Source organism: Rattus norvegicus, chromosome 18 (assembly GCF_036323735.1).
Source record: "Rattus norvegicus strain BN/NHsdMcwi chromosome 18, GRCr8, whole genome shotgun sequence".
In the NCBI taxonomy this organism is placed as follows: Eukaryota; Metazoa; Chordata; class Mammalia; order Rodentia; family Muridae; genus Rattus; species Rattus norvegicus.
Genome location: NC_086036.1, coordinates 60,147,476 through 60,164,158, shown reverse-complemented (window position 1 = coordinate 60,164,158; position 16,683 = coordinate 60,147,476). Strand labels below are relative to the sequence as shown.

The window sequence follows — 16,683 nt, the reverse complement described above, 5'->3', positions numbered from 1 at the left end:
CCACTCAGCTGGGGCCAACTCAAGTTGGCAACCGCTAGAAGTGTAAGCTATATATTTTGGCAGAGGCTAGGTTCCCTGTGAGGCCCCCAAGATCTATATATGTTTGTCTGTGTGTTTTGATTTTTTCACAGGTGACAATACATTCTCCTTTTGTGATACCATTTGTACAAGGGCAAGACCACATAGAGCAGGCTACCTTCCAAGTTTTAATGAGTGAAGAATATGAAAACTGACAGGCATCCCTGCATGTTCTTTTAGTGATAACAAGAATGACAGGTTAGTTGCCCAGAGAACATGCGTGTCCTTCCAGGAGCCAGGCAGAACGACTTTGCTGTTCTCTATGAACCCTCAATGTGAGGAATAATATACCTAGTTCTTTCCATCAAAATAGAAAGAAGAGCCCAAAAGATGGCTCAGCTGGTAAAGATACTTGTGGCCAAGTCTGGTAACCTGAGTTTGATCTCTGGAACACACACACACACACACACACACACACACACACACACACACACACAGTAAAAAAAAAGGAAGAAAGCAAACTGAGCCATGATCAATGAATTAAAGCAGTTTATTTGACATTAATTGTAGAATTTACAGCACTACTATTTAATGATAGGGATAAAAATAGAAAGAATCCAGTGTAAGCTGCGTTGCAGACCAAATGTCGGGGTGGGGGAAATGAGCCATCACGAAAATGCAATCAACATTCAAAGAAATCTTCCAAAAAGAAAGGACTGGGAACCTACGAGGGTGAGCACCCTCTCAATACCGAGGCGTAACCTTCACTCCTGCCAGGATCTCAGGGCAGTCACGGAGTAGACACCCTGTTGATTATCGCCAGAAAATCGTTCACCTCAGTGTGACTTAGTGCGTCTGAGATGGGGTCAAACCTGGGAATAATGTGCTTGGAAACATAAGAGGGTGAAAAGAAGGCAGTGGGCCAGCATTGGGGCTTGCTTATTTATTCTTTTCAAAACAGGAGGGATTAAATAAACGGACTCACAAGGGATTGGCTAAAATAAAGTCCTCCACCTCCAATGAATTTCCTGGAGATAGTGTCAGCAAAGGCAAATAGGCAAAAAACGAGAGGTGTGCACATGACTGGGGTCTCATGGCTGTCTCTAAGTCAGGATGAAAATTTACGACAAGCAGTTGGATTTCTGCTAAAGGATTAGAGTCCTGGATCCACCACCACCCAGGGCAGGAAACAGAGTCAAGTCCATAGCAGGAAGGCCCACACTCCACAGCCCCGCCCCTTCCCGCCCCCTGTGACATCATAGGCCTCTTCCATTTCCAAACTTTAAAAAAGGGGTTAGGGGGCAAGTTCTCTCTTTACCTCCTCCTTTCTCTCATGATGGTCACTTTTAAATACCACCATAAAGCAGCTGAAAGACTAGAAGGGAGGCTCAAAGCCATATAGGCCAGCATGTAAAACTAGTGTTTCTTTAAACCCAAACTGAGCATACCTGAGGCCAACGTGAGAGTTGAACGAAACTATATACAAGAAAATATATTGGAATTTGGTTTTCCTTCTGTTTGGTGGGAGCAGTAAGAATTCACTGGGCAAGAAAGATTCTGCAGATCTATGCTAATCAAGCAAGGACCTGGTAGAAATATTCAGAGGAGGAATGAATGGAGGAGGGGAAGGCCAGCTCTTTCTCCATAAGCCATTGGAATGTTTTCTTTGAGAAAAGTAAAGGATGCAGAAGAGAAGTCACTAGAAAGTTAGTTTCCGATTCCCCTGACCCGTGAAAATCTTTGGTATCGTGGGTTTGTAGAGAAGGGACTGAAGTGTTTGTTCTAGGGACCGAGGAAAAAGATTTGTTGTTTAATGATATGTCCTAAGAAGGTACTGCTACATCGTATGAGCCCTTGGCCCCGAATTTCAGTAGCTCTTAGTTAACATCTCCAGGCGGAGGCTTGCATTCTTGTTTTGAGAAATCCAATGAGAGCCAGGTGCTCTGTAGTCTTTCATGAAGAGCTAGCTATTGGCTCACACTGGCCTTGGGTGATTCAAAGCAACCTGGTGGTGGTTGTGGTGGTGGTGGTGGTGGTGGTGGTGGTGGTGGTATGTTGTATTTTACATTTAAGGAAGTATATTCTAACTATGTGGCTCTTAGATGGGAAGCCTGTGAATACTTAACCTTTCTCCTCAAATAGCAGACTCCCTGACTTTATCTGAAAAAAGAACATGGACTAGAAACTAAGCTGGGTCAAGCTAAATGCCAAATGGAGCCAAAGGAAGGGAAATGGGAGAATAAGCCAAGTTCTACAACTATTTGAAAAGGATGCTCAAGCAGAAATAAAATAGCCATCAGTGGGCCACGTTTTTGGTAGGCTCAGTAACTGTGGTTCAACCTGACCCTAAATATGATCAACAGCTTGGGTAACCTGCCTAGCCCCACTGAGGTACAAGATGACGACCCCCCCCCCCACCTGCGTGCTTTCCCATCTAAGAACCATGAAGCAAATCACTTAGGAAAAAACACTTGGAAGCCCTACCTTTGATTCTTAAGGAATTGCCTCAAAAATCATAGATGCAAATGTATGCAGATATAGGTAAATGATATGCAGAGGGTGGCTAGGAAGGCTACTGATCTGTAAGAGTCTCCTTCTGACTTTGGTGAAGAACTGAAACCCTTGCAGGAGTCAAAATGGAAGAACATCCTTGAGTGAAGGAGGCTCAGGATCCTCCTGGGTGGAATCTGAGGTGAGTGGATACTTAGTGGTTCACAGGAGATACAGGATTACCAAGTTCCCTCCCTGCTCTTTACTGTGGGGATTAGGGTCTACCTTCATGCTGGCATTTGCTCCTGGGTCCTTAGAGAAGTATTGGGGTCCTAAGAGATTGAGGCTGGAAAATATGGGCCCAGGTCTCTTTAAAGCTAGCTGAAAGACACAGAGATCTCTTCCTAGTGCCCCAAACCTACTTTCCAAGCCCAGGCACGACCATTTATTTCCCAGGCAAGGTCCACACACCTCTGCAGGAGGAAAATCCAGGTCAAGTGGAGGTAATTTTGAGGTTCTTGTGTTTCCAAGGAAAAGGATTCATTGGCACAGAGATTGAGTAAAAACCCTTTAATAACAAAATAACATTCACAATGAAGCTACTTCAGTTGTCTGGAAAACTCAGCTTACACTTGATTCAACGTATCACTTTCCACAGTTTTTTTAAAAAAAGGAAATAAAACAGCATAACAAAATATACCTGGAATTTCATAAGACAAGTCTTCTTGGCAAATTCTAGTGAGCCAGACCCCAGGGTTGCTTGTTGTAAAAAGGGCCAGGCATGCTCCTGTCTCACACACCCCTTTGGATCAAAAATAACGCTGGAACATTGTAGGTATTATAACATCTGCATCAAGAGGAATTGTTTGTTTGCAGGCTTGTGAGTAGGAGGAGAACTTCTGCAAACAAATAGGGACTTGATTTACTGCAGAAGACTTATGTAAAGCATTCCGGGAGATTAAACACCATTACAATCAAAGACTGGCTTACAGAAGCTGATTTTAAAGTTCTCGTATCCATTCCCATCTTTGGCAGATTAATAAAAGGAAGAATAAAAAAAAACCCAAAAGACTACATTACAATGCTGTCATTATCACAACCTACTCATAAGGCCGTTCGTTCCTTGGCGCCATCAGTGAAAGAACATCTCCGACGTCCTCACTGACAGACACGCGTGCGACGCTCTGCTGTCTGGTGGTGATTTCCAGAACTCTGCATGGCAGACTGGTGCTCCGCTGTTAGTCCTCATCTCCGTTCTCTTCTGCAGGACTGCAGAACCTGGCAGCTGATTTAGTTGTGCGGGGAGCATACTGGTGTAGGAAGTAGGTATGAAACTCAAAAGCGGATCTCAGAACCCAAACATAAAAATATGTTTGCCCAGTCCCCTGGGTCAAAAGCAGATCTCAGAACCCAAACATAAAAATATGTTTGCCCCTGGGCCTGAAAACTACTTCTGGAGACAGAGAGACCTCAAAGACTGGGGAATTCAAACAAGATGGGTTTCATAAATTGGTTCTCAAAAACACAAACCCTAAAAAACCATAAAAACAAAAACTTTATAGTCCCCTTTAGAATATAGACAGCTTTGTAAGGAGCAATCTAGAGTCATTTGTGACCGAAGGAGGAAAAGTCTGATAGACCACGTGAGTGAAAGTTTAGGGAATGACCACATATTCTTGTCCAAATAACTGGTGGGCTTCTCTGTGAGAGTGTACAAAAAGGCCAGGCATGGATCACTGATACAGATGCTCTTTAACTGGGAACTGACAACAGAGTTCAATCCCCAAGGGGAAAAATCCAGAAAAGTGAGGCCTAGATGAACTAGCCTTGTCGTATACATGGCCCAAGAGGTCTGAGATCATGAACATAATGCTAAGATTCCCTTTAGTGGGATAAAAATTTAGAGGTGAGCTGCTCTCTCCAGCTCCTTTCTAGTTTGCTCAGCTCTATCTAGTGATACATCTGGGTTATGCGGCTCCCGATTTGTGGGGGTTCCAGTAGTCTAAACTCCAACTTGGATGACTTTCTCATTACAATTCAAGCCCGGTTCGATCTGACTCATAGCAAAATCCCAACAGGTGTGAAGGCATTTCTCAAGGTAATACATTTCCCAAGAAAACCGGTATGATCACTGTCTGAGGCCGAACTGTGTACGTTATTTTTTCACAGTTTAATGTATACACAACTGTTCACGACGGCTAACAAAGAATAGGCACCCATGCATAAACAATGTCTGTTGAACCAAAGGGGAGGATCTAGTACGAAAAGGAAAACGTTGCTATCAAGACCACAATGCATCACACGGCTAAGTTTTTAGTCTCATGCATAAAATCATAGCACTGATTGGCAGTTGCTAATTATAATACTACACCGTTAAACACAGAACAGTCAGCACAAATGTAGAAAATAACTCTCTTATTTTTCTTTTCAGCAGAGCAAATGAACACAGATTGTTTTCTCAGCAAAATATGAAACTGTAAACTTTGGGCTCAATTCTGCAACTTTCCCCAATCCAGAACAAATAAAGTCCAAAGGGGGAGAAGAAAAATTAAAAAAAAAAAAAAAGAACACATGTTTCTTTTTTTTTTTAAGCGCACATTTTCATCTATTACAAAAGCACAACCTAACTGTATAAAGCTTTTTTTTCCTTTTTTTCTCTTTTTTTTAAATCACAGTTACCAAAAGAAACAGTGAATAATTTATTACATACGCTATAATAACATTACTCTAAACACTATTATCTATGAGGTATATCTGAGAAAATTCGGTAAGGAATTGCGCGGTCTGCATTGCCACCATGCCCAGGTTCATATTAAAGCTTTGGAACCATGAGGGACTAGAAAAGGGGGGGCAGTGGGGGAGGCAGAAGGAAGAGACATAGAGAAAGAACCTTTGGTATTGGTACAAATCTTTTTCTTTGCAGGGTTGCGTTGCAAAGCACCACAGTACAATAAGCCTACCAATCTACTGTTTGGAGGCCCAGTTGAAGCTGAGGTATTCACCGGAAGGATTAAGAAAAGCACAGAGAGGTCCAGACTGGCTAAATCGTTGCTTTGGTTCAAGCAAGGCACTCGTCCCGTGGTAATGTCACACTTTGCAAGTGAAGCATGAGGCTGGGGGTGGGGGTTGTCGCTGAAGAGGGGTCTGCTAGTGGAGATATTTTCTGTGTTCAGGCTGCTGTTGTTCTTTCTAGGTCCTCCCTCCTAGGGGTTGGGTGGTTGGAAGGCTGGGGAAGGTGATGTTGCTTACAGGGAGTTGCTCTGCTGCTTGGGGAATTTATTGTTTCCCAGGTATTCTGGGGGATGTTTATTGCCAATAGGAATTTGGTGATCGACTGCTTGGAAAGAAAGCCTTGCAGGTTTGCCTAAGTCAGGAGCACACATAGAGGGAGGTCTATCTAGGTTAAAAGAACTTTCACATATGCCTGGATGGAGCATACAAACTTCAGAAAGATGACTGGCTGGACGTGGTGGTTCACAACTGTAACCCCGCCACTAAGCACATAGAAGCAGAAAGATTGAGAGTTCAAAGCCATCCTCTACATGATGAGTTTAAAGCTACCTTGGAACACACAAGACCCTGTTCTTTTTTTTTTTTTTTTTTTTTTTTAAGAGAATGAATGAAAAGAGAGGGGAAATGGTGTGTGCTTCATAGTCTATAAGTCTGTTGTAAATTCCTCTATCGGCTACACTCTGTTGGGGTGTGCAACGGAGGGGTAAATTGATCTTCCCTTCTTAGCTTTATCTAAGAGCCTCTTTAAAAGCTCAATGATAACTATTATGTGAAATGTAAAAATGTAGTATTCGGTAAAGAGCTCTGTAGACTAGAGATAGAAATCAGTGTGTAGCTAATTCCCACTTGACCAAAAGCTAAAAAAGAGCCGCTGGCTAATTTCTAATCACACTGGTGAATGATCCTAATAGTGATTGAGCCATTTTAATAGAATCTAAAGAAACTTAAAGAAGACCAATTAAGCCTTGATAAGGGAAAAAGAGAAAAGTAACTTTAGCCATTATCTAAACGGGTCTATCCATTCGTCTGATATTTTGGGATATTTTTCATTTGCAAGGAATACACTTTACCATCGAACAGTGTGAGGCTTATTTGCATTTCTTTTGTAAATAGGATTGGCTTAGAAATGAAATGGGAACTGTTAGGTAAAAAAAAAATAAAGAGCAGTTTTTTTTTAAAAAAAAGCTGACAGCTGGAAGAGTCTATCAGAGGTGATAGTCAGGTGCCCTTGCTTGATAAATACTGACTTCAGAGTAGCCGTAGTAATAAACTCAATAGGTCAAGACTGGGCTTTCTCCTCTCACCGACTGCAAGCTTACTTATTCAAGATGTTGTAATGGGTGCACTCCAATGTCACATTACTGTTTGAGTCAATATGCCTCCCAGGGCAGAACCCTGAATGAGCCCTAGAAGTTCAAGGCTGGCCACCCTACTAAGCAACATAATTTAGGGTGCGAGTGTTCGAAGATGATTCTTTAAAGGATGAAAATATTAATCCAGAAACTACAGCTTCTGTTCATTGCTAAAGGATTACTACTCTCCTAGGCTCAGATAACTACTTTGATTTGGGCCCCAGTCAGGTAAGGAGTGACTCCTAAAGTCCCTCCCAGCACTCCTACGCAATGCTTATTTCTGTAGTTGCAGTAGCTTGGGACACTTTTCCCTGTGATAGCTCCAGAGGTCCAGAGGCACAGGCTAGGACTGCAAACCCTTTCCAAGCAGTCTTCTTCACCAAATTGGAATGGGAACTTTATAAAGAATCCAGTGACAGCAGTGTCCGGACTCGCAAGTTGAGCGCGTGGGAGGGGGCAGCAGACAGACGCCAGAGACACAGAAAATTTCCCTTTCCAGGTTAGCAGCCGCCTTCGTTCGCACACATCATTGTTTCTTTGGGGAGTCTGAGCTGTGGTTGTCCATACTGTACGTCAGAGAGAAGAGTTCAAATCATAACAGAGCACAGGCGAAATGCAGACCGCACAGAGAAAGGAATCTTTGGTATCTTTGGTGTCGTCAACACGATTAAAATTACAAATAGAAAAAGTCAGTGAGGTAGCCTCCTTTGGTTCTCACTACAAATAGAAAGTTTTTCCGTTTTTTTTTTTCCTTTTTTTTTTTCTGCTTTTTTTCCCTTTTTGTTTTCTCGCTTTACACGCACACTGAGTTCTTTCTTGGAAGCAGCTAGTATAAGGGTTCTCTCTCTCTCTCTCTCTTTTATTTTTTTGGTTTTTTAATAATTTCTTATTTATTTATTTATTTTTCCAGTTTCGGTTACAGAAAAGCCCAGAAATCCGGGCTGGTGACGCTGGATCTCAGCTCAAGTTCTGAAGCAGGTTCAGGCTGACCGATCAGTCACTGCTTGTCCACAGACAGATCTGCTCTGTTGTTCTGACAGCAAACAAACTGCAGTGCTCTCTTGTTTTAAATAACAAACACAAACTATACAGCGCATCTGTCGCAGATGCTAAATAAGTTAAATAAATAAGTTACAATAGAAAGGCTCTGAGGGCCCCCCATAATTAAGAGGTGAAGCTCGCCTGGTACCAGGTGGGGCTGTGAACTTAAATTCAATAATTTAATAACCATTAAACCATCTTATAAGTTAATCCAAGAAGGGAAATACACCCAGATTGTTTTTTTTTCTTTTTCATTTTCATTGTAACCTATGTTTCTTCCCTGTAACAGAAGTTCACCGCTTTATGAAGCATACTACATTCTACAGCAGCCAGGGTTTTGCATCTCGGATGCTCCGCGGCTCTAGATCATGATAAATAAGAACAAGGAGTAAAATCAAACCAAGGGAGGAGAATTAAATAATTACCCGCATCCTACATGCTAGCATACAAGGAACTAATTTAAATAAATTAATTATATTAATAGCTTGTTGGGGTCGCAACTGAAAGAGAAAGGTTAAAACATAGCTGAGGTGTGTGTGTGGGGGGGTTGTCTTCCTTTTTTTTTTTTTTTTGGTGGACAAAATGGGTCATTTCGCTCTATAGTCTAAAATAAAATAAAGCAGCAAAGTATAACTTCTAAAGCTTTATCACATTAAAGACCACTTAGATGTGACAAACATGGAGGAAAAATCATCACCTCCTCCCCTCCCTGACCTAGCTAACACAACCTCCACAAGACCACACCATCATTCTTTCAACCCTGGACACCAGGTCCGCTTTCTGTCACTGGTTTGCACTATACTCTGCATCCCTCCCCCCACCCCGACGCCCACCCCGTTCTTTTGTTCTTTTTAAGGTCTTTGGATTTAGCTCTAGTTACTAGAGAACCAGGATAAAGCTATTTAACCAAAGTCGTTAAACATCTAACACAGACGAGAAAATAATATCGAACGTTCCACCAAAAGTTCTTTGTCGTGGCTGCACCCAAACGAAATTAATTTCAAGTATCGTGATGAATGAAGATGGCGGGATACTTTTGCTTACGTCTCCGCACTTTGGTTTTCAGCATTACAAAGAAATAATAGAGACAAGGTCCATTGTCAAAGTATCACATACATGTCGCACGGTGATTTGAAGTTTATTTATTGTAACAGGTTACAATTTGTATATGCTTTAAGCACGTCTGTACCCACTTGCATGTACACAGTCTAGACACCTCTAGGCAAATGGATGTGGACGTAAAGTCAACTGTGAGGATCTATGTTGAAATATGTATCTAGATCTGTATACATTCAAGCTCCCAGACTGTGTAAATGTCAGGCAGACTTATCTAACAAGGACAAGGTCTATGCCATGTAAAATGACTGCTGCTAAAAATGGAGACAAATGGAATATTCCCATGAAATGACTAACCTTTGGTGATTCTTTTGTTTTTCCTTATATACATTTTTTTCCCCACTAAAAATGTATAAACTGGGTAATGTCAAGCAACCTAATTCAAAGTCTAGAGAGGTAGAGTTTGGACTCTAGCTTTTGCTTCCCCATGACTGTTAGTTGTGTAACTTGAGGTCAATGAGCACTTGAGGTCCTGTGGACTTATAGCATAACCCATGGGCACTGATAAAAAGTTTTGCATATATATATTTTATATATATGACATCCTGTTATTTTAAGACTAAGTTTTGTTTCATAAGTACTTGGGACTTTCTAAGGTAAATCAATCATTCATCTACCCTTACCTCCTACCTGGCAAAGAAACAAAGCATTGATAGAAAAATAAGACTTCACAGTTCCAAGCAACCACCTGGGATACTGTTCTTCTTGAGTGGGACTTTTTTTTTTTTTTAACAACTGGTCTCTGCAGTTAGCCAATAGCACAGAACTGTTAAGCCATCCAGCTTTGAAAATAACTACCAGAAAGGCTCTATCCCTTCCTCTTCACCTGCTTCCCGCCCATTCACTTGGTTTGACTAGCAAGTCAGAGCGTTACTGCCCTGTTGCTACAAGACAGTAAGAAGTCAGCCCTGATTGGGTAGGAATCTCAAAAAGATACTGTCAAAGTAGTGTCTGGGCTATGTGGTCAACACAAATACCTACTTTCCCCAGTTTTTAATGACCCTAATTTTTTTTTTAAACAATCTTGGTTTGTTTGTAGATTTTGAAAAAAATCCAACTAGACAGGCTCCCAAAGACCCGTTTCTTCCAAAAGTGTATTTCTATGATATTTTGCTAATATCAAGCTAACAGATACAACATGAACAGTTTTGATAATGGAAAGTTCCTCTCTGTACCTACTGAATAGTGGTTATTTGTTTGAAGATTATTCAGTTTGATTATGTAAATTTTAATTATTAATATTTGGCTCCGAAACTCACTGCTCACCTTAAGAAACTATGTGTGCACGTGTGTGCATTTGTGTGTTCGGGTATATGTGCATTAGGTTTACCTTCCTGGGTTTTGTTTTGCTTTAGCCTGAAGGAACGACGAGATTGGGTCTTGAATGCTGAAGCTGCAAAGAGCCTTTGAGAAAACAGGAACCATGTATCCAACTCTGATCTTTCCTTCCTGCCTCAGAGTAGCCTGTACCACTATATGGTACAAACCAAATACTCTATTCCGTTATGGGAAAATCTTGTAAATACTGGAATTACATCTTATTATTGTCATTGTACTTTTAATATATTATCTATCCTTTAAAAGAATCCTAAGAATGAAGGAATCGAATCTTCATTTTTAAAATCGCATTGAAAACAAAAATAAAGCTTAGTTATATGAAGGCTTAGGGAAAAATATACCTTTCACTTAATAGCTTTGGATTTCTGTCATCCTATGGAGGTGAAATTTGGTTGTGAGCTCTTCTTCCACAGCGTCCCACTGTTGTTGATGGTGGCAGTAACCTGAAACTATTTTTGGATTAAGAATGTAGACTGTAGACTATAGCAAGTCCAAATAGTTATTTCCTCTGAAACTGTTATTTAAAATAAAAAAATCAAAGGCTTTGAGAAAAGACACTGGATTAAATTTTATAACCTTTCAGCATAATACTTTTTCTTTCAGCTATCTAGCAAAACAATACTTTGGCCTGAAATTTGGACACGTGTGTACAGATGCACCTACACATTTATGTGTTTGTGTGTATGTAAATAATTTTTGAAAGCAAGTATTCTCTTTGATATGATCTGAGATAGAAGAGCCATTTATGGAGAGTTCCTAGAGGGAATGTCGTGCCTTTTTCCTCCATGCCATTATCTTCCAAGGATGCAGAGCCCCAAATGTTGTTAATGAGTGTCAGTCACTAACCAAAGCAAGATGCTCTGTTCTGCAGTCTGTATTCAAGCGGAACCACTGTTCCCATTGTCCACAAGTCACAAGGACTCATTTTGTAAGACCCAAGATAATATTCATCTGACCAAGTTGAAATGGGAGGAAGCCTCTGAGGAAATATGCTTTTTCTTGGTCATTTGACCAAAAGTCCATGAATTATAAGCAAGGGACAAAGGGAAAATGAAAGGAACACTCCCTAGGTAGGATAAATTACCAAAATACCACAGGGTCACATTCTCTCAGCTTTAGATATGATGCCCCGTACACAGGACTGCCCACATGGGTTGAGTAAAGAGTCAAGGCAGATGATGTGGATGTGGCTCTCCAGGGACAGGGATCTGGAACTCTCCTCACAGTCTGCTGTATGTCTTTTCTCCAGGACTTTTCTCCTCCCCTCAACAATCCTGTTCTACCCCAGTGCCAGCTATGGTTGGGCTCAAGCTTGTCAGTGCAAACTGGTAATTACCACCCTGAGGAGACCTGATCCACCTATTGTGATAGAAGCTGGACTTCCCCATGAGAAGCCTGTGTTGGATCTACTCAGCGAGAGGGATCTAGAATACTCTGATGGATAAGGGCATGGATAAGGGCTGGAAAATGGATTTCTGGTGTTCTGCTCCACAGCAGATGGGAATGAATCACCGAGTATTCCCAGCAACGATGAAGGATAAGTTTCCCACTGCCAGCAGCACAGCTCTGAGTTAATCTGGTGGATAAACCTTGCTTCTGACAGTTGAGGCGAATAGAGATGACTGAATACTCACATCATGAATCCATTCATCAACAGGTTACAGGTAGAAATGCCTAAATGGACTTCAACTTTTACCATGAACTTATATGGAGATATGAGTACAACCACAGTGACTAATTAACGCTGGGATGGCGTGAGAATGGGCACAGTTGTGAACTGAAAACTCAACGAATGGTGCTTATGACAAAACAAAAAGTTGAACAGCAAAAACTTTGGGTTATCACCAATGCGGGTTAGTCTATATGTGTCCTTGTACATTTAATATATATCTATATATATATCTTTCTTTAGAAATGCAACTTTACAGCTGATCTTTTTTTTTAAAAAGCTAATAGAAAAGTAGAAACTGGTCATTCTTTTTACATGTTTCCCCACCCCCAAATGAAGCCCTGTTAATATGTGGCAATCACATGAAGATGAGGCTGTCAATTTCTCTATAAATTCTTTGGTTCTGGAGAGGATGGATCACCTAGACCCCCTACCCCCGGTCCTTGTTCCCCTCCCCTCCCCTCCTCTAATGACAAGACTGAACACAGAAGCAACCAAGCCTAAGGGTTAAGCCACGGACATTCAAGCGGCAGTAATATTTCCCATGCTCTGCCGAAGGGAGAAAGGAACATCTTTCAGTACCCCCAGCATCTCAAATTTGGAGTCCATGGAACCTTATGTGTAGGGTTGGGCGGGGGTGGGGTGGGGTGGGGAGGATTCCATGTTGGGTAAAAAGCCATGAAACGAAACTAAAGGGAAACAATAAAATCAAACAAATGATCCTTTCCTTTTGTTGCTTAAAGAAACAAAATCGATTACCTTTGTACAGATCAATGACGCTATAAGTATTTTAGCCAGGCAAAGGAAGGTAATGAACTGAGACAAAAAGGTGTGAGAATCCTCGTCTTTGGTATTGTAGCTGTTGAGGTTTCTGTTGCCGTCTCCATGTTCTTTTGAAAAAACTGCATAGGCACAAATTAAAGACAATCTTCAACGTTAAGATCACCGAGTGAGTCGTCATATGAAGCAGCTGCCGTTGAGGCTCCTCTGTACTTTGATTCGTGTCTCAACCCTTTCTTTCAAATTCTGCTTCCAAAAAATAAAATAAAATAAAAGATAAGAGTGTCCCAAAAGGTCTGTTCGAACACAGTGTGTCTTCGGTGGCTTTGTTGTTTCCTCATTCTAGCGTGCTTCTTTCCGTTGGTGGTGATTTCCAGTGATTGATGGAATCGTTTACTCATCCAATGGGACAGTTCTGTTTTGTTGCAGAAGTAGGTGCAGAAAAAAAAATTTCTTTGGTTTCAATTAAGTAATTCATACAAAAGTCAGTCTCAAGTGTCTGTAAAGAGTCATCGAAGCTTTTGGCTTGCTCCGAACACCTCGTGGTGCCCACCTGGGGCCATTCACTGGTAAATATGCACATAGCGACCTTTGTAATCTCCCAGAGTTCTGTGGGCCCTCTTCCACTTGCTATGAGAAGGTGACAACCAGAGCCGGCGGCGTGGTGAAGCCACTGCCTGGATGTTTGGCTAATGTCATTGACCAGCATAGCTGGTCTACTCAGCCAGGTGGTGAGCCCAAGACAAGAGCCGAATGCCACTCGGAGTTACAGAGGTGCTCTGATCTCTAAAAGTAATCACAGTATTTGTAGGCTAGAAAATGGCAGGTAACAAATATCTTTGGTTTGCAGAATTTCTGCTTCTTTGGTGTGCTGTGTTCTCTCCAGATTCCGTCGGCTGTTTTACAAGGACGAATCAGCAATGGAAGAGAGTTAGGAAGAGACGACAGGAAGTGGCTTATTAAACTGTTTCTTTGTAGAAAACAATAGAGACATCCCAACTAATGGGATGGGATAGGGGACAATACGAATCGGCAAGAACGACGAGAATGAACCGTAGTCATGATGCACACAGGAGGAACTGGGTGACTAGTAAATCAAGGAATGATCTAAAAAAATCTAGATCTTTTTAAGTGATGCGTTTGCTCCTGTACTGTAACAGTTAAATTGGCCTCCTGAGTGTGCGTCTGCATTATGTACAAACAGAATTTGTAACAAACTGCAAAGTGTGCTTGAAGCCATATTCCCAATAATTCCCTAATGACTTCACGACAGTAAAGACAGATGTAAACCGCCTTGTCAAACTGGATGCATTGAAACCAGAACCTTCCTTCTGTCTGTTTATCTTCGTTGTGCTTGATACTTTGAGCTCAAGTGAATTGACTTTTTTTTTTTTTTGACGGATCCAAAAAGACCACATGAGATTTCCAGGAGGTAAGGAAAAGAAAAAATTGTAAACTGAAATCAAAGCTTTCTAAACTATCCATTGAAAAGATGCCTGAGTTGGAAAAAACAGGTCCTTGGATTTTTTTTTATTGATTTCCATATTTAAAACTTGTGCTCAGTAATTACCATTCTGATTTTTTTTTGTAAAGTTATGGCTGAGAAGTTTAATATAGTGTGATAGAAAGAAGCTAAGCACTTGAGGCCTTTCTTGATAAATACTTCTCTTATCGTAGTATTTTGGAATTGTCTATGCTCAGGCCAAATACCCACAATTACTCATGGGGAACTAATGATAGCAAGAGGTTGACAGGGCCTGGATAAGACCATTGATGCTTACAGCTACACTGAGTTTGGTTGACACCGTGCTGTAATTGATTCACTCCAAGAAGGCCCCATTTGGATCTCTGGGTTGCTTAGCATACTCAGAGGACAGTGTCTGGTTCAAAGAGATTAATTTTCGGCGTGCACGTGGACTCTGTAGCCATTTCAAATGAAACAAAAGAAAATGGACACCTGGCCTATGATTACAGCTAGATTAGAAGTTTCAAGAGAATTGTGCTTTCAAGTCACCAGTGAAGGGCCCCAGTTAAGAATCTGATGTCTTTGTGATTTTTTTTTTCTTTTTGGTATGGTTTGGTTTTGGTTTTGGTTTTGGTTTTTGGTATGTGTTGTCCTCATGTGGAGGTGACTTGTGCCCAGGTGAGAGTCTTTGCATCATGCTTTGGTACAAGTGCCGGAGGTGGACGAGGAGCCCCCTGTGCCTAGGTCATCTTGCCATTTCTCCAGGCTGCGGCGCCGGGCATTCATGAAGAAGTTACTGACAGTGGTCAGCTCCAGCCCAAGTTGCTGGGAAATGGTGATCTGCATCTCCTTCGAAGGGCGCTTATTCTCCTTGAAGATGGCAAACAGTGTTCGGCGTTGGAGGTCCGTGAACACCAGGCGGGATTTCTTCTGGGAGTTGTTCCTGTCTTTGTTTGGTTCTTGCTCTTTGCGTTTGCATGCTTGAGGGGAAAGAAGAAAAGGGAAAGGAGTCAGTGTGGTACTGTGAGGACCTGGCAGGGAAGGTGAGCCATTGAAAGCACTGACAAAGTCATAGAGGGGATGGAAACTGTTAAGCTTTACCGAGTAGATTGCCCGAATGTCAATAGCAAGCCAACCCAGTTCATCCCGGTGATGGAGAACATCGGTTAGCAAGCGGGGATTGGGAGAAAGGAGAGGCAGGGCTGCTTCTCACCGTCTAGTTTGGATCTGATTCACCTTGCTTTTGTTTTCTTTCCTCTTTTACTCCTGTGCCTGCTTAACCCTGAAGCCAGCTGTGGTGGAAGAGGTGAAAAGGCCGTACATCAGAGGAAGAACTGGTGTGTGTGTGTGTGTGTGTGTGTGTGTGTGTGTGTGTGTGTGTGTGCGCGCGCCCCTTAGCATATCCACCCTCTGGAACTGTTGTCGGTTGGACTGAAATCACTCTGTCCAGACGCATGAAACAAGGCTGGAAGTTCACATGATTCCAGACATTGTGAACAGGATGGGAATTAAGGTGATGACACAAAGTCATCATAATCCAAATCCTGTCCATCCAGACATTTATAAAGCAAAACAACAACAAATTATTGTCATCATCATCATCATCATGGAAAATTTGATTTAGTCAGTTCTATTTTGGCCACTTTAAGGTGAAACCAATATGGGAAAACAGATATGTGCCTGCTTCCTTATAGCACCTAGGACTGCCACCAGCTCAGGGATGGCACCACCCACAATGGGCTGGGCCGTCCCCCACCAATTACTAATTAAGAAAATGCATTGCAGCTGGATCTTACTGAGGCATTTTCTCAGGAGAGGCTCTCTCCTCTCAGATGACTCTAGCTTGTGTCAGGCTGGTATAAAACCAGCCAGCACACGTGGTTCTCAGTGTCATGAGGGCTAAATAATGCAGCTCATAGAAGTCACAATGTTGAGATGTGAAAACACAGGTTACCGTGATTTGAGAGAGTCCTAAGCTTCCTGGGAGTGTTGCATAGCTTGGACGGTGTTACCTGAGAAAGTACAGGGGGAGATAGGCCGGGCAGCCTCTTCTACAGTCAAATTTCACTGGGTACCTGACCCCCAGGATGGGACTTTATGCTGCTGAGTGGTGAGTAGATGCTTTTCTGCACATCTCAAAGCACTGGTGTATATGTGTGCCTAGACCTTAGTCCGGGCATTCTTGCTCATTGTATTTTGAAGTGATATATCAGTGCTCTTGTGAGTTTAGGATTCATGGTTATCTAGCTGCTTATAGGCTCTTACCAAATTCATATGCTGAGATCCTAGTCAAGGGGCAGCATTAGGAGGGTGGAGTTGGGGAGGAGTGACTGGTTCATGGGGGTAGAGCCCTCCTGAGTAGGACTACTGTTCTTATAGGAGTGCTAGTGGGTGTCTTCCAA

The 16,683-nt window shown here is 42.0% G+C and overlaps 1 protein-coding gene across 1 annotated transcript in view; it reads right to left on the bottom strand.

The window, feature by feature from the left end:
- Positions 1-3,063: 3,063 nt before the first annotated feature.
- Onecut2 (one cut homeobox 2) overlaps positions 3,064-16,683 on the bottom strand; it is a 59,129-nt gene continuing 45,509 nt past the window's right edge. The window contains exon 2 of the mRNA NM_001400633.1: positions 3,064-15,261. Within this exon, the coding sequence (NP_001387562.1) occupies positions 14,975-15,261 (287 nt within the window). The 3' untranslated portion in view covers positions 3,064-14,974. The remainder of the gene's footprint in view (positions 15,262-16,683) is intronic.